The sequence below is a fragment of the Silurus meridionalis genome, chromosome 18 (assembly GCF_014805685.1).
Source record: "Silurus meridionalis isolate SWU-2019-XX chromosome 18, ASM1480568v1, whole genome shotgun sequence".
In the NCBI taxonomy this organism is placed as follows: domain Eukaryota; kingdom Metazoa; phylum Chordata; class Actinopteri; order Siluriformes; family Siluridae; genus Silurus; species Silurus meridionalis.
The window spans coordinates 11666537-11687171 of NC_060901.1; the positions used below are offsets into that span (position 1 = coordinate 11666537).

Below are 20635 nucleotides of genomic sequence, written 5' to 3' on the forward strand. Positions count from 1 at the left end.
AACATGTGCTTAAGAATCAGTGATGTGTCTCAAATTCCCAGACGGATGTCAGCTTTGCTTCTTTAGATTATGATCTAAACATTATTCCTTTGCATGGAGATTGTGAACACTTTGAGAAGGTCAGAAACCTTCTTCACTCACTGCACACACAACCTTCCTTCCTCCTTTTTTTCAGGGAGAGAAAGGATGGGTGGTATTTAAAAAGTGGCAGGAGAATGAGGAGGTTTCCCTCCTGGCTGTGACACTGTGAGGATTCCCTCACCACGCTGAACGACGTGCGCGTTTTCCACGTCAGGACGCGTCCTTGTTTTTTTGTCATCCGGGTCTTCAACTCGCCTCTCACGGGCTTTATTTACTTTCCAGTGAACGCAGAGCTCGCGCTGGCGCTCCGTGCGCGCGCTCATTATCCGGCACGTCGAAACGGAGTAAACACGTTTTGAAAGTTCAGTGCAATCAGTCAGATGAAGAAAACTGTTACTGCTATAAGAGAATCTGATTGTCATCTACAGGTTTCTTTTTTTAATGCTTTTTCTGGTGAACATTTGATGGCTCCGGAATGGAGATAGCCTTGGTGAGTTTGGAGAACGGAGAAGGCTGCCGGGGCGCACGCGAGCAGTTCACGTCGTCGACCCGAGACGTCGGGTGCGTCAAGGAGCTTAACCTGGAGCCGAGCTCGTGGAGGATGCGCGACGTGAGCGACTCGCTTAGTTGTGCCGAAAGCGCCGCGGAAGCGCTGCTGCGCGCCGACCGCGTCCCGCACCTCTTCGACGAGGACCTGTCGGACGTGGTGGACGTGATGGACAACCTGGACAATGACGGCAGCAGCGAGCGTGTGCTCATTAACATCGCCGGGCTGAGGTATGAAACGCAGCTGGGGACCCTCAACCAGTTTCCGGACACCTTGTTAGGAGACCCAGACAAGAGGATCAAGTACTTTGACCCACTTCGAAATGAGTACTTCTTTGACCGAAACCGGCCGAGCTTTGATGGGATTCTGTACTTCTACCAGTCAGGTGGAAAAATCCGTAGACCCGTCAATGTGTCCATTGATGTATTTGCCGATGAAATAAGGTTCTACCAGCTGGGTGAAGAGGCTATGGAACGCTTTCGTGAAGATGAGGGTTTTATAAAGGAAGAAGAAAAACCCTTACCACAAAATGAGTTCCAGAAACAGGTGTGGCTCATTTTTGAGTACCCCGAAAGCTCTAGTCCTGCCCGTGGCGTCGCCATTGTATCCGTGATCGTCATCACCATTTCCATCATCACTTTCTGCTTGGAGACTTTGCCCGAGTTCAGGGATGAGAGGGAGCTTCAAGCAGCAGGCAGGACATCTGTCAACTCCACTTTACAAGCACGCCCATCACTCACATTCTCCGACCCATTTTTTGTTGTTGAGACTACCTGTGTGATTTGGTTCACCTTTGAGCTTATCGTCAGGTTCTTCGCCTGCCCCAGCAAATCCAAGTTCTCCAAAACAGTCATGAACATCATCGACATAATGTCCATTATGCCTTACTTCATCACAGTAGGGACAGAGCTTGTGGAGCAGCAGCACGGTCAGGATCATGACAATGGGCCACAGCAACAGCAGGCCATGTCGCTGGCCATTTTGCGAGTTATAAGACTAGTGAGGGTGTTCCGCATCTTTAAGCTCTCACGGCACTCCAAAGGTCTCCAGATCTTGGGGCAGACTCTGAAAGCCAGCATGCGAGAGCTAGGCCTTCTCATCTTCTTCCTTTTTATTGGTGTAATACTTTTCTCAAGCGCTGTATACTTTGCTGAGGCTGATGAGCCCGAATCTCATTTCTCCAGCATCCCAGATGCCTTCTGGTGGGCTGTGGTTACGATGACGACTGTTGGCTATGGTGACATGAGGCCTGTAACAGTTGGAGGAAAAATTGTAGGCTCACTATGCGCAATCGCTGGTGTGCTGACAATTGCATTGCCTGTGCCTGTGATCGTTTCCAACTTTAATTATTTCTACCATCGAGAAACCGACCAGGACCAAGCAGCACTTAAGGATGAGCCCTCCAGCGATGTCCATGGATGCAGCAGGTCGCCCCTGAATTCTACAGATGTTGAAAGTCAGAGTACACCAGTGGGAAAGGCTAACATTAAAGCAAACAGCAGCACAGACATTAAAGATTCCCTGTATGGTTTTTGCTTAGACACAAGGGAAACAGATTTGTAGTGCCAGTTTGCAAATAGATTTTCAGTTAGGTGTGTGGATTTTTTTGGATTTTATTTTATCAGTAGAGTTTGGTCAAAAAACATTAAGACACCCTAAGTCTTATACACTGATTTAAGTCTTTACGCACCTGAAATGATCAACATGTCACCACCACAAGCTTTTTTATTGTTTTTTTTTTTTCATTAGACCCCTAACAGAGCTTCTTGTCTCTCTGAATCCAAGCTGGACGCTATAAATAGTATTTAAGAGTTAACACTAGGTTTCAGTTCAACCATGTCAGGATCATGGTTGCTGATATGGTTGTTTCAAATGTAACAGAATTCATGGAGCTACAGTATTTCAGATGCGTGGACACACATAAATCTTTTGAATAAATTATAGAGACTTCCAAAGCAAACTTTACTATTTAATTTTTAACTTGGAGTATGAAGTATATAAAGAATCCAGTTTTTTGATTTTTTTTTATTTATTTTATTACAAATTCTTTTAAATAGATGAATTCCGATTTAAAAGGTATTGCACAAAAGCAAAGAAAGCTTGGTTTTTTTTGTTGTTGTTGTTGTTTTGACTTCATAAGGATACAACTATTTTTTTGACCTGGACATCAGAACATCAGAATCAGGATGGACAAAGAGGCATATGGGGAATAGTGAGAGTGGCAGTGAAAGCATTTTCGCATGTGTGCTCAATACTAATCGTCATCAAGTGCATCACCTCTAGACGATCTTCCAGATACAAGGTCAGTAATCACTTTTTTTTTCACATCATATTTCAATGTTAAAAATTAAAAAACTTAGTGTTATTGTGGATGCAAATGCACCAACCTATGTGTACTGATACAGGTTGCCAATATTGACAAGTTGTGTTTTAAAATCATAACATTTCTAACTGTAGATATCAACATATAGTTATGTTTGTAAATGCTGGTCATTTTATTAGTAAAAATGAACATGAACATTTTTAGAATGTGTTAAATAAGAGTAACAGATCTGCCAGTAATGTACATTAGACATATGTTACACTTGACCTTTTGGTAAATGATTTATTTTTCATCTGAAAATGTGTTGAATTTCTTTTAAGGTGAATGGATAGACATGCATGATTGGGCAGAATTATTCTAGGGTAATTGTTTCAAATCAGTTGACCCCTTAATAGGCATTTGGCCTGAGCCAAGCAGGTAAAATACACTTCTTCACAAAAGAATCCATCCTACTGGCACTAACGTGAGTCACATGACCAGTAAAGACAAGAAAGCCAGTTGCGCTGGCAGCCGTACATACCCAGGCCACAGTGATTCACAGATGAGCGTGTAAGCTTTGGCTCATGAGTGTTTTTTTTTTTTTTGTTCTCTCCACATTTTCTCATTGTCATATTGGTTCTTTTCAATATTATATAATCATTTTATAGAAATTACGTTTTGGAAAACAGTTAAAAAAAATTCTGTCTTAATGTGGTCATACAAAAAAAAAAAAATCTCAAATCAGTTCTACCATTTTAGCTACACAAACACAAACTTTATGTCAATTTTTGTCATTAAAAAAATATGGCCAAAAAAGGAAAACACCATTTAGATGCAAAGGTAGAGATAAATATTGTAAATAATATAATTAATAATTAGATTATTTTTTAATCACAGTTCAGTAATCTCTTAGCATATTTTAGCATTAGACTTTATGTACAGGTTATGGATACATTTAGCTTGAACCAATGCATTTTAACAACAACAACAAAAAAAAAAAGAGCAGGGAAGTTTATTAAAGTAAAACCTTTTACTACTCCGGTTTTGCAATGGTACATAAGTCAGGATCATTTGTGTTTTACAATTTAGAACCATGTAGAGATCTGTAAAGAGTCCTTCATAACATTACTGAGTTGTTTCTGCCTACATCCTGAAGAGTTTCCTCATTATATTCAGAAGTTTATTGTTGGTGAATGGTTTGTTAATTTAATTACCCTCCCACCACCTTTTAAAGGAATTCCGACCCATTTTTTTATCAACCCTGTATGGTACCACAGAGCATTAATTCTAAAATCTTGTGCAAGTAAACCTACATTATACCTGACCAGTACAAAAAGGTTTAGATGAGTAAGTGAATACAGTATACATACAGGAGATTGACCCACAAGAAACCCATCATATTAAAGAATTTGACCTTTTTGTGTGTGTGCTGTTATCAACAGCTCTTGTCTACAGGAAAATATAAACATTCCGTTTCAATATTTTTAGGTTAGGTCCAGTGAAATTCCAGTCCCGATGTAATGATCTATAATGTATTTTACTTTATATATGCCTTAATGTAAATATTCTTAAACCTCATTAAAAATAGTTGATCATTTAGTTATTTATCATTAAGCAAATTAGTACATTTTACTATAGATAATTGAGTAACTACAGTGACTACAGTGAAACTTTGATGAGTTTACTTTATAGTCACTGCTGCATTTGAAATATTATATCCTAGAGTGCAGAGCCAAAAAACATGTTTAACTACTAACATGACTGCTCCATAGCTGGGACTAGAATCTCCATGCCACCGTTATAGATACTTTTGCATTATTAAGTAGTGCATTCACAGGGGGCTTGGATCTCTTTCTTAATGTTAAATGCTGTCATGTCTGCGAAAAGTCGTTTAAAAACTCTCGGGGGAATGTTTGAAATGTGGGAAAGCCAGGCTGAAATGGACTACACTACAGCTTACATGGTTATGAAGAACTGTGATCAAAGTATACAAGAAGGCTAGTTTATTTAATTTGTTGATATGAATATAAAAGATATTACACACGTATTCTACAAGTATATGTGTGTTTTGCAATGGTAGTAATGCTGTTAATGTGTGTATTAGAAACTAAAGTGAACATCAGTAAAGCCTAAAACTTGAAGGATGGTAAAAAATGAAGCATTGATACTGAAAGTGGTTGTAAGTACATTTCTTTTGGAGAGTATTATCTAACAGCAGCAGAGATAAAGAGAATTAGCTTTGACTTTGACATGATGTAAAAAATCACACACTATTTGTAGAGTTAGTTATTAGGTTCTATAAACCCAGCAATCTCATCCCAGGACTAGGAAATGTGGAGTAGTAAATGTGGTATAATCAAACAAATATTCTTAGCACCCTGCACAAGCTAATAAGGAAAAGGAAGAGACTACTTCCATTGGATTTCTGAATCTCGTCCATAATTACGTTAATAACAGGGACTAAAGCAAATGGCAAGACTAAAAGTATTCCATCCGTTCTGGAGGCTGAAGTGATTATAGCTGTGATGGCATGGCATGGTGTAAGGTCACAGACCAGAAAAGGCCAACATCATGAGGCTTTGGCACAGTTGCCACAAAATGGTTGGCATATCCACGGACATAGAACACAGGGCAAAAGGGCAATGGGAAATGCTCCCGTGCTCAGATGACAATTTATTGTTCATAAGACTTTTGGATCAGTGTTGTAGGTGAGAAACCTATAGCATCCTATTTGACCTATTCATCTTGTTTTCACTGGGCCTTATTTAGAACTATATGTCATCTAATTATGTAAAATCTTTTTTACATTTTTAAAGTCATTTGACTGACAGTTTTAAAAAAGTGACACTTCCCTAACAATTTTTGAGTGTGCTCTGTGGTATAATAGGTCCATGGAACATTTTATAATCTTAAAACAAACTGTAAATACATTTTTTGAAAACTGAAAAAGAAAAAATGTTTAGGGTTGGGGACAAAGGCATGGGATAAAGTTAGAGTTAGGAGTTTAAGTTGGGATCAGGGTTAAGAGTTAGGTTATGGCTATGTTTGGGGTTTAAAGTTAAGGTTAGAAGTTAGGGTTGTGGTTCGGTTTAGGAGTTAGATCTTAGTTTAGAGTTACGGTTAGAAATTAGGTTTGGAGATAGGATTAGGGATTAGAATTCAGTTTAGAAGTTAGGGTTGGGGTTAGCACGGGGTAATAGTTGAGGGCAGAAGTAAGGGTGTTAGTTAAGGTTTGGGGTTAGAGGTTAGGTTAGAAGTTAGGGTTGGGGATTAGGTGTTACAAGTTAGTGTTAGATTTGGGATTAGGGTTAGGGGTTAGGGATAGGGTTAGAGATAGGTCTTGATTTGTGCAAAAGAAATTTCCAAACTTAGGATCACACATAACTAATACCTTTGTTTTAGGTAAACCTCACCCTACGCATACAGTGCCTGCAGAAATGTTCAACTAGATCTATCTAAATCTAAAGTCTCTAATGACTAGAAAACCACAGTGTGTGATTTATTCACTGAGCTCTACAATACAGCCCTCCATTTTTACAAGATAAATATTTACCCTAAAAGTATATTAAAAAAAACCACATGTATGTTAAACCTGTACAAGCCTGCCTGTTTGAATGACTAGCTAGAAGCACAAGAGCATTTTAAATAACGACACACTTTCTTCATTAGAGCGGGCAGACTAAGCTGCAGGGAAACACATCTGTTCCTCGTGTCTGACCTGAATCTGCCTTAAAGCTCCTACTGTAACAAACAACACAACCTTTATTAATAATACAGCTCCATGAGGAATAATTGTAGCCCTGTGCATGATGCATTTGTGTTTGAAAGTAATTTGGTTTGCCATGAGTTTGGTGATGCACAATCTACTGTTTGTTTTTTTAATGCAAATCAGCCAGAAGTATTTTAAACAGTAAAAAAATGGCACAGGTTCATGGAAATATTATTGTAATAATGTTATAATTTGATAAAATCTAAATTTATGCATGTTAGTACTTAGTGCAGACATAACATTTCTGAACATTATGTATTGTAAATTGGAGTTTAACAAAGCATTGGTTTAATTTAAATTGAAAGGAAATTAAGGCAGAAGGAAATTTAAATGTGTTTGACTTTTTTTTCTTAAAACATTGAAAATTGTCTGTTATCTGCAGGCTTAACTGGCATATGAGTGCCTGCCAATCATAAAGTACCCATTTTAGTCACATTATAAAGCTCTAAATACAATAATATAGTTCTTGGATGGTGCACATTCATTTAATTTATTTAAAGTTCCTACCTTACATTTTCTGTCTGGCAATAACGGTGATTAAACTAAAAAAATAATAATAATAATGACCACCAGTTGTACGTGCTACAAGTAAATACAGTACATGCTCAAGTTAAGGTTTATTTCTATATGCTTTTCACAATGGACATTCTCTCAAAGCACATTTACAAAACTTAAAAATTTAAGTGACTTGTGTGTATTTATCCGTGATGAGCAGCCTGGGGTGACTGTCGGAAGGAAAAACTCCCTAAATGTTCTGAGGAAGAAACCTTTAGATGAACCTGACTCAAAAGGGGACCCCATCCTCACTGGGAGATATCGAGAGTGTGATTATAAATCTTAAAACTTTACAAAACACCAGAGAGTGAGAACTACCATGAGTACCGGAGTGTGTGATTATGAGTAATGTCCTTTCTACAGTCTTATACAGTCAGTTGACGTTGTGGAACCAGGAGCTACTGAGCAACTCATAAAAATAGCTCAACATTTTAGATCATCATAGATCCAGCACCAGCTTTTCCATGCTGGAGCCTTTAAAAATTCGAAGAGGTCCAATGTCCAAACCCTACATGAAGTGGAATCCAAATGGTGCTGGTACGTCTCTAGATGGTTCAGGGTGTTTGTGGCGTCAGCATCTATTTCTTCATAATCTTCATGAGGTGAGACACAACTGGAGTTTGCGCAACCTCGGGATGCCTCTGGATGGGTAAAGAGAGAGAAGCAGTGGAGAGGAATTAGCGTAGCTGCTGTTCATAATATTAACAAGCACAAGTTGATAATGTGCATTCGATCAGATGTACTGGAGCACAAGGTTGTAATATGTGTTATGTGTTATGTGTAGGCCTTGCTTAAAATATGTCTTTAATCTGCTCTTAAACTTAAAAAAGTGTGTCTGAGCCCTGAACACTGCCAGGAAGGCTATTCCAAAGTTTAGGAGCTAAATGTGAGAATGCTCTCCTGCCTTTAGTGGACTTTGCTATTCTAGGAACTACTAGAAGTCCAGAGGTTTGAGATCTCAAAGAGTGTGACGGTTTGTGGCGTGTTAAAAGACTGGATAAATACATGGGAATCATTTAGTGTTTTGTAGGTAAGTAGCAACTAACCAGTTTTTGCTTTCTGTCTTTCTGTCTAACTTCATATATTGTAAAGTTTGCCATCCCGGAGGCCTAATCTTGCCTTGGGCTCACATTAGTGATACAATAAAGATGAGAAGTTTCCCATACTGTAATTATTATATTTAGCTAAGTGTCTGGTTCTATTCAGCTGCAAAAAGATGGAGAACAGCTAGAACTGCAGTGATATCAAGAATGAGGGTTATAAGAGGTGATATAGTGATGGCCATCCCTGTGCTTTCGTGTCCATGTGGTCAATATGAATTTGACCACCTAAAAATATATAAATCCATGATTTCCATTTAAATGCACCACTATGCATAATGCTAACCCCAAAGTTCCTATATCCCAGACTGTATTCCTGTATCTTACTCTCTGAAATCTACGTGCAATTTTCTAGCTACTGAATATATATAAAAACAATGATCAATATTTGTACTTGATTATTTTCATCCCCTTCTTTATCTCTTATACACAGTGGTGGACAATAAAGAAGTGAATGTAATTTGTTACTGTACTTAATTAGATATTTTTTTGTGTATCTGTACTTTACTGTAGTGTTTCCAATTGGGGAGACTTTAACTTTACTTCATTTTTAAATCAAATATTTTACTTTTTAGTCAACTACATTTTGCGAAATCTGTCATTTCTTTTTATTTATAAGTGGATAAAAACTGCAGGCTATGTTTTGAACTTGTTTTGATTGCCGCTTGGTGGTATCTACTTATCAAGAACATACAGTTCAGTGTCAGTTTAACAGCAAACAGAACATTTTGAGAGGAATAAATGATGGAAGAAACTCCTGACAGTAACTTGCCACAACACCCATGGCCTTATTTGTTTTTTAGGTAGTTGAAAAGAATGTTTTGGGCTTATGATCATTTTAGTAGATATCAATCAGTGTTTGACTCATTACTGTCATCCTATTAATAGATTTGTTTGCTGAGAGTAACATTAAAATCTTTTCACATAAACTGAGTTAATTCAATGAATCTTGTGACAAAAATGATAATAGGAAAATTATAGCCATAATAAATCATAGTTCTTTAGATACTAAAGTACATCTGAAGACAAATATTTTTGTACATCTACTCAAGTGAAAGTTTAAAGGGAGCACTTTTACTGTTACTGGAGTAATATTTTACCAAATGTATTTCTACTTTTACTCAAGTACATAGTTGTGAAAGTAATTCTATCGTTATTGATTTACGACCATCTGTTGCATTATCAAATGTATGCAAAATCTACAGTAGCTACACTGCATAGCCAAAGTGTGTGGACAACTAATGATCAAACCCATATGTGTTCTTTCTCCAAACTGTTACCATAATGTTGGAGGAACACAGCTGTATAGGTTGTCTTCGCAAGCTGTAGTGTCATGGTTTCACTTCTCTGGAAATAAAGGGCCTAAACATGTTCCAGCATGACACTGTGTTTGTGCACAAAGCAAGGTCCATGAAGACATGGGAGACAAGATTGCCTTTGGAACAAAGACTTAATGTCAGTTATTTTCCTCTGACACCTTACAGATACTATTTTGCGTCAATGTTTGAACTTCCCAGAAGAGTTTGACTGTTATTGCAGCAACGTGAAACCTACATAATATTAATGGCCATGGTTTTGGAGTGATGTTGTTAAGCAGACACATATGTGTAATGGTCAGGTGTAATAGTCACATAGGTGTAATGGTGTCCACATACCTCTGGCCATATACTCTAGCTAGAATCAGCACTAGCGAACATACTTTGTTGACATACACAATGTTGACACATGGCTCCATGGTTACTATGTTCCCAAGTGCACATGTAGTTCCTCTGGGTTCTCTGTTTCCATCCCAAGTCTGTAAAACATGCTAGTAGATGCACTGGCTGGGTTAAATTGCCCGTGGGTGTGAATATGTCTGCACAGTGCCCTGTGATGAACGGTATTTATGCCTCGTAGCCAGTGATCATGGGATAGCCACCAGATCAGCTGTAATCCTTTCAAGGATAAATGTGTTTACATTTTAATCTTTTTTTTACATATTCAGAATGTACAGGCATGTAAGAAAAATGTGTATCCTTTGTTTTTTTAATAGTAAAGAAACAACCCAGTGTTCAACTGCTTACTGCAATAAGTACAAGATTCACTGCAATAAGTGCTGTACCTGTCAACATGATTGAGCAAGAATAACCAATTATTAAAATTGGTGGGGCTAATCTTTGTAAAAGATGATGGATGGGGCTAATTTGTGTTAATGTGAATAGACTAGCATATTTAAGCATTTTCATTTCGGTGATTCCAATTTCAATTATTTGACTTAGCCAAGGCTATCAGGTGTAATAACTGCAAGCATCAGAGATCATAATCTCATTTACATTTCACAGCTGTATAAAAAAAACAAAAAAAACCCAAATAGAATTAGAATTCTTCATACAGTTAAAAAAACTGCATTTCACATATCAAACAATCAGCGGACTGAGGCTGAAATTTCCCAGCTTAGATTTGTCTTACAATGCTAAAGTAAATCATTTCCCCAAAACATTCATATGCTTAGTTGCACTGCCGACCTGCAGAGCTAACAGCATACTAATTATGCACACTGATTTCACTGCTGATTCCTGCAGCTTCTGCGTGAGATTATCCCAAACACGCCTGTCTCATCTGCATTCTATGGCCAATTACATTATGCAGTTAGTTTTCATTACTCTCTCCAGGAAAGCTGCTCGCCATGCTCTAAGGCAACCTTTAATTAAAAAGACAGCTCTGTAGAAGATCTTACAGTGATACGTGATAATGATATTACAATTACCATGTTTGGAATCTGGGATTTTAATTTTAAAAAGACTCTTTGGAAATTGCTGAAATATTTTTTCAATATTACATATTGAAATTAAAAGTAAACGAAAAAAACAAATACATATTCATGGTGATGTATCTACAGCCAGTAAATCTTTTATGCAGTCTATAAAATTACATAAAAGTGGCTTGTTTTTACAACAATAGCGTCCTTTAACCTCAAAGTGAGCCTCTAATTGGAATGTTTTTAGCAATGTTTTATTACAAATGTGACAGCTAATTACCCCAATTAGCACAAGCCAATTATTTGTCAGGTTATTTGTATTTGTCTGGTGGAGAAGCAGGTTCAGAAGGCTGTTTTTCCTCCTGTATAACAAACAGAGAAAGAAAACCCCAGCTCCATGTGACTTATAAAAACATAACAAAAAAACGTTCAACACCTGTGACAATACACTGGAGATGTGATGATAGTAACAACGTTTCCTGTGATAAATTCACTTGCACAGGTGACAAAAATTTTTTCTTTAGAATCATAAACACATAAGATGTAGAAACTGAGCTAATTACAGAAGCGTAAAGACTTAAATTGTTATATAACACAGATGCTAGCACAACACACAGCCAAAATGTTAGTCATAGTCTTGACATCAGTCTTGATATTTGAAATAATTATGCTACAAGGAGAGGATAAGGACTATAGTTCCACATAGTTTTCTGTTTACAGGAATGTAGTATGTCTTAACACTAAATAACATATATACATCTGGTCTTACAGAGAAAACGTCTGCAAACTGGTCCACAAGCTCAGTCAGGTCCTGCTGCTGTGTCGATGTTAGCCCCTCCCCCTTTTTGACCAAGGCACACCCTAGTGGATCTGTGGGGGATATGCAGAGAGCTGACATTGCTGGGTTTGTCTCGATCCACTTTTTCAAGAGGTTAATGTGGTACACTTGTGTGTTTTTTCTCTTACCGGGCTGACTTTCTCCAGGACTGTGACCAGGCCCTGCCAGCGGACTAGGAACTTACAGGTCATGCTTGGGACAAGCAGAAGGACTTAAGTTCCCAGGTTAAATTCCCTTGGTTGAACTGGCCGGTTATATGTTGCTCGTTGTTCAGCCTTGTGCCTCTTCCATATGTTCTGTTACGATCAGTGCTATCTTCTGTATGTGACCCTGCATCTCTTGGACGTACTGGATTAGTGATCGGTATGGTGAAGGCTGTTCCTCCCATGCTTCCTTAGCCACGTCCAACAGTCCCTGAGGCCTCCTACCAAACAGGAGCTCAAAGGGTGTGAATCCTGTCGATGCCTGTGGAATCACCCTCACAGCGAACAACACATATGGGAGTAGGAGGTCCCAGTTTCTCCCCTCCTCGTCGATCACCCATCAGAGCATTCGCTTCAGTGTCTGGTTGAACCACGAGTCTGTCTGTCTGCGGGTGGTATACTGATGTCCTGACATGTTTTACCTGCAACAACCAACAGAGATCAGCCATTAACTTTAATACAAAGGGTGTACCTTGGTCGGTAAGCAGGTCTTTCGGGATTCCCACTCCACTAAAGAGAAGCATTAGTTCCTTAGCAATGTTCCTTGTTGAAGCCTTTCTCAGCGGGACCGCTTCTGGGTACTGCGTAGCATAGTCCACCATGACGAGGATGTACTCGTGTCCTCTTGTGGACTCTTTGGAAGTGGACCCACGAGGTCCATGCCGAGCCTTTCAAAGGGAAACCCGATATAAAATATATATATTAAATATATATATATATATATATATATATATATATATATATATATATATATATATATATATATATATATATATATATATAATTTATTTATTTATTTATTTATTTATGTTGATTAACCTTTCCTTTTTTGCCCAATTGTGTTGTAGTTGTTTGTCTTTGCATTATGTTAAACATCTTTCTCTTCACCAGAAGAAGTGAGTAAAACACTTTTTTTCTGTGCTATCTACAATGATTTTCTCTAGCTGGCTCTTAAGAATTGCTGTCAATACTTTATTATCAGATTTCATTTAACTATCCAGAGCTTCTCTCACCTCCCGTTCGTTTTCACATGAACGGGAACATTGCAAAGTGCGACATTGCACTGGAGGTGGCATTAGGTTAAATCTGGAAGTGTGCTTTCTCACAATACTGACTGCTCAACACCGAACTGAACTGTAGCATTTAACAAAATCAGCGTTCTTCTTTTTCATGTAACAGTCTGAGTGCAGGAAGCTCCACAAAACTGGCCTGCTTTAGAAATGTGCCATTAACAGCCTGAATGGATGAGCTGCAATTCCGTTCCTTAATGCCTGTGACAAACCAATGCTACATTAACAATATTGTCTTATGCATTCACCAAGGTTAAAATAAAATAAATTCTAATGTAATGCTGTGATGTATATGAAATGTTAAATGTAAATATTTATGGATAAAAATTGAGGTGTTGATCTAAATCATAGCAAATTGCTATAATATATATTAAATAAAGTATTTTGGAACATACTATTGTTGGTAATAAACCCAGCCATTAGGGTTGCACAAGCCAGTGCACTCTTAGTGCCGGTCCCAAGCCCGGATAAATGGGGAGGGTTGCGTTAGGAAGGGCATCCAGCGTAAAACATGTGCCAAATCAAATATGCGGATAACACCGGTATTGTTAGCCAACGGGGTAACCGTGGAAATTGGGCTACTGTTGGCCGAAGGAGGAGAGGGGGAGGAGAAAGGTAACAAATAAATGTAGAAGGTGAAGTGCATGCACAGGATAATTACAATTACAACAGGTTGTAATGACTTCAGGACAAAGACCAGTAGTGGTATTTGTGCAGAACAGATAAAAGTTGAAAGATTATTCTAGAAAGGAATTACCATGGCTGAGAATGTCAGAGAAGTGGAGAATAGAGATTTTACAAAATCCGGAAACAGGTTATGGGTTATACTGTATGTTGAAGTCCTAATGGTTTCTTTTTTTCTGGTTATTAAAAAGGTGAATGTGTTGTTAGGAGGTGGCAGGCCAGTTGTCAGTAGGCTGGTGACACTGTACACTTGAGAGTAAGACTGTCACAGTTATTACATAATCACTGGATGCCTGGGCTACACTGCATGATTTAAAGGTTTAACAATATTCAGAGGTGTGGACTCCAGATAAAAAGACAGATTCTCTCACTTTTCTTTCAAACTGAATCATTATTTAAACCCTTCTCACTGTATGAGCCTCAGAATCAAGGATTTAGCAGAATCTTTTTAAAACATTCTATTCTTCGTCATTTAGAAATCAGTGTTTTGTCAGGGTTACCTGTATATTACCTGTATATTACTAGTGGAAGAGCGAAATATGATTTTTATATTATGTTATTAAATTTTTTTTTGTATTTCTAAAATACTTTCATTTTGCTGAAAAAAAATCTGCCTTAAAGAAAAAAGGGAAAAAGTAGAGTTGTAATTGAGTTGAAGGTGAGGCAGCTGTGACCTCTTTAAATTGTTAACAAAAAAATAAATAAAAAGGAGGAAAGTGTTAATGAAGAGCCCTTTAACACCCACATACCATAACTATTACACTAGAACGAGAATAATATGTACAATGTGCCACTATACGCTGGTCAAAATGAATACTTATCAACTCTTTGGTAAAAGACTGACTTTTGTATAAATGTATTTCAGAAACATGTGTTGCTCTCCTGAAATCCTAAAATGTTTCACCTGGTGTAAGAACATATTAATCTGTTGTAACAAAACCCACTCGTTCCGTGCTGGAAGAAAGAGGGACAGGCAAAAGTTCACCAAGCAGAGCTTTCTTTATTTACGTTCATTTTCACCCCGGCACTTTCCTATCCAGTACTCACGCCGGGGCTCACCCGTAGTCTGGTGGTTCGGGACGACTTTCCATCTCAATGTTCGCTGGTGGTTACTCGCGGATCGACTGGCACATCTGTTTTTAATAAAATCCAAAGGGAAAGTTCATGGAGGCTTTAATAAATATAATAAATGTTTTTACCTAATAGTGCATACATTTAAATAGTTTCTGTTTCCCCACATTCAAAAATTTTATCAGAAGGGTTAATTATTGGTGTTATCACAAAAACTGATAAATTGTCACTAATTAATAGCCTTAAAATCCGTATGTGTCCCAAATAGAATTCAAGTTTGATTCCCCCCCCTTTCAAATAACATTTGCTGTTCCTGTAGAAACTCATTTCAGACCAATCCTTTATTACTAAACTGTTTTAGAATCAATTTCATAGAGATTTTAATGAAACTAAAATTGCAATATTGTACCTACAGTTCGACCACTTTCTTGAGAACGTTCTGCTTTCCAGGTTTTTTTTGCAGGAATTGGATTAAATCTCTATAAATTACAGCAGTAATCCATGGATTGCAGTTGGTCTATCACCAGTGCAGAAAAAAGGATTAAACATAATTTTAAAGCAATTCCCAATTCTGTACCTGCTGGCAAAATGAGAAATTTAAGATCTTCTTTTTAAATGTTTAAGCATTCTACAGTGCTCAAGATATCCCAGTTTGTATGAACTGACCTTTAGTTTCTTAAAGCAATGAGAACTAGACATGTGTAAGGTGGGATTATTGGGATATTTAATGAAAAGGAGAAAGTTTAAAAACAGATGTGCAGGTAGCTCATGTTTTATCCTTTGCTGATTTGTATGAATATACAAACATACATTTATGCATATGCATGCAAGCACAGACACACCCCACACACCGTGTATGCTTTTGACCTGCTTATATCCCACCCAATATCACTAATAATAGCTAGTAAAAACATACAGATTTTAGTTTTTGGGGATTTATGTGAAAACAATGCACTTCATTACTATGTTTCTGTTTCATTTATCCTGTTTTCTCTGCTAACAGATAAACTTCTATGCCATTAGCACAGATTACATAACCTCAAAATGTCACACTATGTTATATGTTTAATGTGAAGTCTGACACATAGCTCTAAAAATTGTGAGATTGTGCCTAGTCTGCCATGAGCACAATCTATATGAAATGTTTAATTGAGGAAAGTTATGCATTTACTTGGATTCCTGTATTGACTGCCTGTAAATCTGATGTAAGACCGAAATGCAAATGAAATCTGATAAATTGTAGGTAAAGCACATTCAGTTCTGCTAAACCTCCCCATCTGTGTGTTTATTTTGAAGACAGCTTGCTTTATTGTGTATTGAGAGCACTATCTGAAGTGGGGCTTCTAGTGTTAATCTCTATGAGAGGGGGGTTTGAATGGGGGCTCAAAAACCATGACAGTGAGTGTGTATCCTGTCTTCATATGGAAGTGCTCGAAGCAATGGGAAAACAATGCACAGGCTTCTTACATAACCTGCTTTCAACACTGCCCACAGCTTCATCTTTCACTGCTGTGTAATGAAAACATATGAGTGTTCCATTAAAACATTGGCCTTTACTAAGCAATGACATTTTTACTGGTAGAACCAAAAATGCATGCACGTTTTTATTTCTTGTTTTTTTTTTCATAGGCAAGGGATTTACTATGTGTCCAATATAAATGTTATATTTCCAGCATACAGTACAATACAGTACTTCAGATATTTGGATTTGGATTAGGGTTAGGCTGCTGTAAATATCTTAAGCAGGAAGCAATAGACAAGCCTTCTGACATTATAAGTGATGTACGTGCATAACATCCATGAGCTGCAGCAAGTGAAATATAATTTGATGTTGATATAAGTTGATTGATTGATATAAGATGATTATATTTAATCACATAAACTCCTACATAGGCTTAGAAACATTTTTAAATTTATAGATAGATAGATAGATAGATAGATAGATAGATAGATAGATAGATAGATAGATAGATAGATAGATAGATAGATAGAACTTTATTGTCATTGCATAGTACAGGTACACAGCAATGAAATGCAGTTTGGCATCTACCAGAAGTGCAAAATGTAGCAGTCGTGCAAAAGTGCAGATAAATATCTAGCATATTTACAGCAAATTTATACTTTACATCCAAAAATATTATGGGTTATGCTCATTTCATATTATGTTTATCTGCACCTAATGCTACCACTTTTGACTAGTACACAATATTCATTAGAGGTATACATATATTTACTTTTTTTTAGTAATAAACCATGTTATAAAATCACTAAGATGGTAAATAAAAGAATGAAAATCTATGAAGGTCTGTGCTAATGCTTTCTTTCAGCTAATACCTATAGCCCTGTGACTACTCTCTGGTTTGATGAAATGCCTTCATGTATTCTGGCATTTGCATGCAAGGTGTGATAAGTGTTTTAAGCTAAATGTCTTATGATCCATCCTTTTGCTTTGATGTGGCTTGGGAAAACTTGAGAAGATTGAAAATGTGCAGCTGCATTCTGTATGAGTTACAGAGGTTAAATGTTGTAGAGACGCAGAGTGGCCAGAAGCATGTAAAAGCTGTCAGCTGCATAAGCAAGTACTTTAGTGACCACAGTGGATAAAGTTGTATGACTCCCACTGATACTGTATATATTAATGTGTGAAAAAAAGCACAGTTGACTGTCCATGGATACCACAAGGTTGGGTGCAGTAACAGGTGGTAAGATCTAAAAGTCGTCCAGAGAGACCTCAACCTAGATGTTGGGATGTATCTCCTGGAATGAGTAACATTCACTTTTGCTGGTCTTAAATTTTGCTGAGGAAATGCAATGCATGATTAGAAGGTTGCTAAACATGCTGAGATCCAAAAAGAAACATGAGTGTCTGGGGGAGGAAAGGAAAAGTATGAGTTAAGTCATCTGCATTGTAGTGGTATTAAAACCCATATGAGAAAATGGCCTCAACAAGATATAGAGAGAACAAAAATAAATAAATAAAAAAAAAAACAACAACATGTAACCCATGTTCCACCATGTAACCTGATATGATTGTGTAAGTGTAATTTGAAAGTAAAATCTAAAAGTAAATGTTATTTGTTACTGTACTAAGTAGCTTTTTTGTGTATATGTAATTTACTGAAGTGTTTCCATTGGGGAGACTTTAACTTCGTGTCATTTCAAAGTCAAATATCTTATTTTTTTACTTAACTACATTTTGCAAAATCAATCATTTGTTGATAATTATTAGTGGACAAAAACTTAACTGGTCAAACACATAGCAAGCCACCAATCATTGTAGAGCGCGCTCTGTTGTGATTTTGTTTTGATTGCCGCTTCGTGGTATCTACTAGCACAAACATACAGTGCAGCATCAGTTCAACAGCAACCAGAACATTTTGAGAGGAATAAATAATGGAAGAAACTCCTTACTCTAACTTGAAACCAACACCTGCGGCCTTATTTGCAAGAAAAGTTGTTGAATATTTTCGTCTCGTGATCATTTTAATATATATCAATGTTTGACTCCTTACTGTCATTCTGACAAACATGATAATAGGAACATTATAGCCAAAATAAATCATAGTACTTTGGATATTTAAATACATCTGAAGTCAAATATTTTTTGTACTTTTACTCAAGTGAAAGTTTAAAAGGAGCACTTTTACTTTTACTGGAGTAATATTTTACTGGAGTAATATTTTACTGAGTAAATCTCTACTTTACCTCAAGTACATGGTTTGTGTACTACATAGCATCCGCCACCTAGAATTGCACAAGAGATAATAGAATAGAAAATGACTTTGTAAAGGTTGAGGTGGACTGATGTTAGTTAGTTGATTTCTTACAGTATTAGGTGCGGTACTTTCCTCATCATCTGCTTAATTCAGTCATCAAAAATACTTTGCTTCTGGCCCCATCTAGACTGTTGTCTGCCAGTTGATGACCTCTCATATATGCTCATTATAGTATAATATTCTAACATTTTAAAACCAATGTCATAAAAATACTTGAACCAGCATACATGCAATTTCACTGAAATTGTACATAAAATTGATGCAAAATGTATCATTTATATAGGAAAAATAATTAACACACCATTCATATATTCATACCTTGTATGTACAGTAATCCCTTATTTATCATGGTGGTTAAGTTCCAAAATCGCCGATGATAAACGAAAAACAACGATAAACAGATGCCACTGTTGCCATAAACATTTCAGCCTTCCTTTATTTATTATTCCTTATAATTTTATACTACCCTGCCTATCAAAAGTTTGTAAACACCTAGTTTTTATTGCTTTTTAAAACACCTGCATGTCCATTTTGTTGATATGCAACAAACTAGATAAAACACAAAAACACACAAGAATTGGATAATAAATAAAAGTTTGTGAACAGATGAAGTATTTTGAGTTGCATGAACACTTCAAGAGAAGATAACCATCACTGGAAAACCCAGAGAGATCAGGAAGACCATCAACAAACTCAAACACCGAAAATGTCAAAACCAGACAATCCACATGATCTCACATTTGCACCCACCCCACTCGCCAGATTTGGCTCCTGCGGACTACTCCTTCTTCCCAAAGATGAGGTCCAGCTTAGAGGTCATTGTTTTGACACAATTGCGGAGATCCACCACGAATCGCAGGAGGTGCTTGACACTTCAAAAAGAAGACTTCCAGGAATGGAATGGACAATGTTCATTGTTAAAAGTGCTATACAAATAAAATACAAATGTTTCCTGTAAGTCTTCTTTTTAAAGTGTGTCAATCACCTTCTGCGATTCATGGTGGCATTAAGAAAAAACCTTGAGAGAAACCAGGGTGATCATCTGGGTGGTACCAAATGTCCGTTCATTACAGCTAAACGATGTTGGGGTGTGCAGTGATGGTGATCAGATTCAAACTGTAGTCCTGTATCAGTGTAGCAGACTGTTGACATTAACTGCAGTCTAAATCCATCCTCAAAGCTCCTGTCTTACTCTGTAATTTCATGGATACCCAGGCGGTTGATGTGAAACCATCCCCAGCTGCACAGAGTGGCCTCCAATCGAAGAGAACATCATCCTAAAGCAGGCAGGGACAAATCTGGGTTTAGGGATGGAGAGGAAAGAGGTAGGAACAGTGGTCACTGGTGCCTGAGGAGCATGTTTAACTTGACAGAGAGAGAGAGAGAGAGAGAGAGAGAGAGGTGACAGGGGGATAAAGATATGGATCCTTATTGCTGTATACAATTTAAGGACACTGTGCAGTTGGGGACTCTGGCAAGACTTGCTTTGGCAGCATAAATAAAAGGGAGAACCAGAAGGTACCACAGACATGAGGGATCTCTGGCATAAGAGACAGCCCGCCACACCACCGTCAACAAACCTGCGTGAACATGTGAGAGTGAGGGGACGACAGCATACAAATATTCCATCTTACCAAACACTCAATATCGATAATCTCTCCAGATCTGCTCCTTTACCTAAGAAAAATCTACTGATAAAAGGCTTGACTAAATAAATATGTTTTCAGCCTGTGTCTACACTCACATGCTGCCGCTTGAGACTGTTAAGTGCTTTATACTTATATGTTTTTTAAACAATGTGAGATTAAATGGGGAGCCAGTGTAGACTGATTAAAACAGGTGTGATGTGGTCATATTTTCTAGATCTAGTAAGGACTCTTGCAGCTTCATTTGGACTAACTG

The 20635-nt window shown here is 37.4% G+C and overlaps 1 protein-coding gene across 4 annotated transcripts in view; it reads left to right on the forward strand.

Moving 5' to 3' along the window:
* The first annotated feature begins 244 nt into the window (after positions 1-244).
* LOC124400785 (potassium voltage-gated channel subfamily A member 5) overlaps positions 245-20635 on the forward strand; it is a 38419-nt gene continuing 18028 nt past the window's right edge. For 2 of the 4 annotated variants that reach the window (XM_046872545.1, XM_046872546.1), the window contains exon 1: positions 245-2930. In XM_046872545.1, coding sequence (XP_046728501.1) covers positions 557-2191 — 1635 coding nt within the window. In that variant the 5' untranslated portion in view covers positions 245-556 and the 3' untranslated portion in view covers positions 2192-2930. Of the gene's footprint in view, positions 2931-11862; positions 11996-12075; positions 12298-20635 lie in introns of those variants that run through there. The other 2 variants (XM_046872547.1, XM_046872548.1) reach the window with 2 other exon arrangements.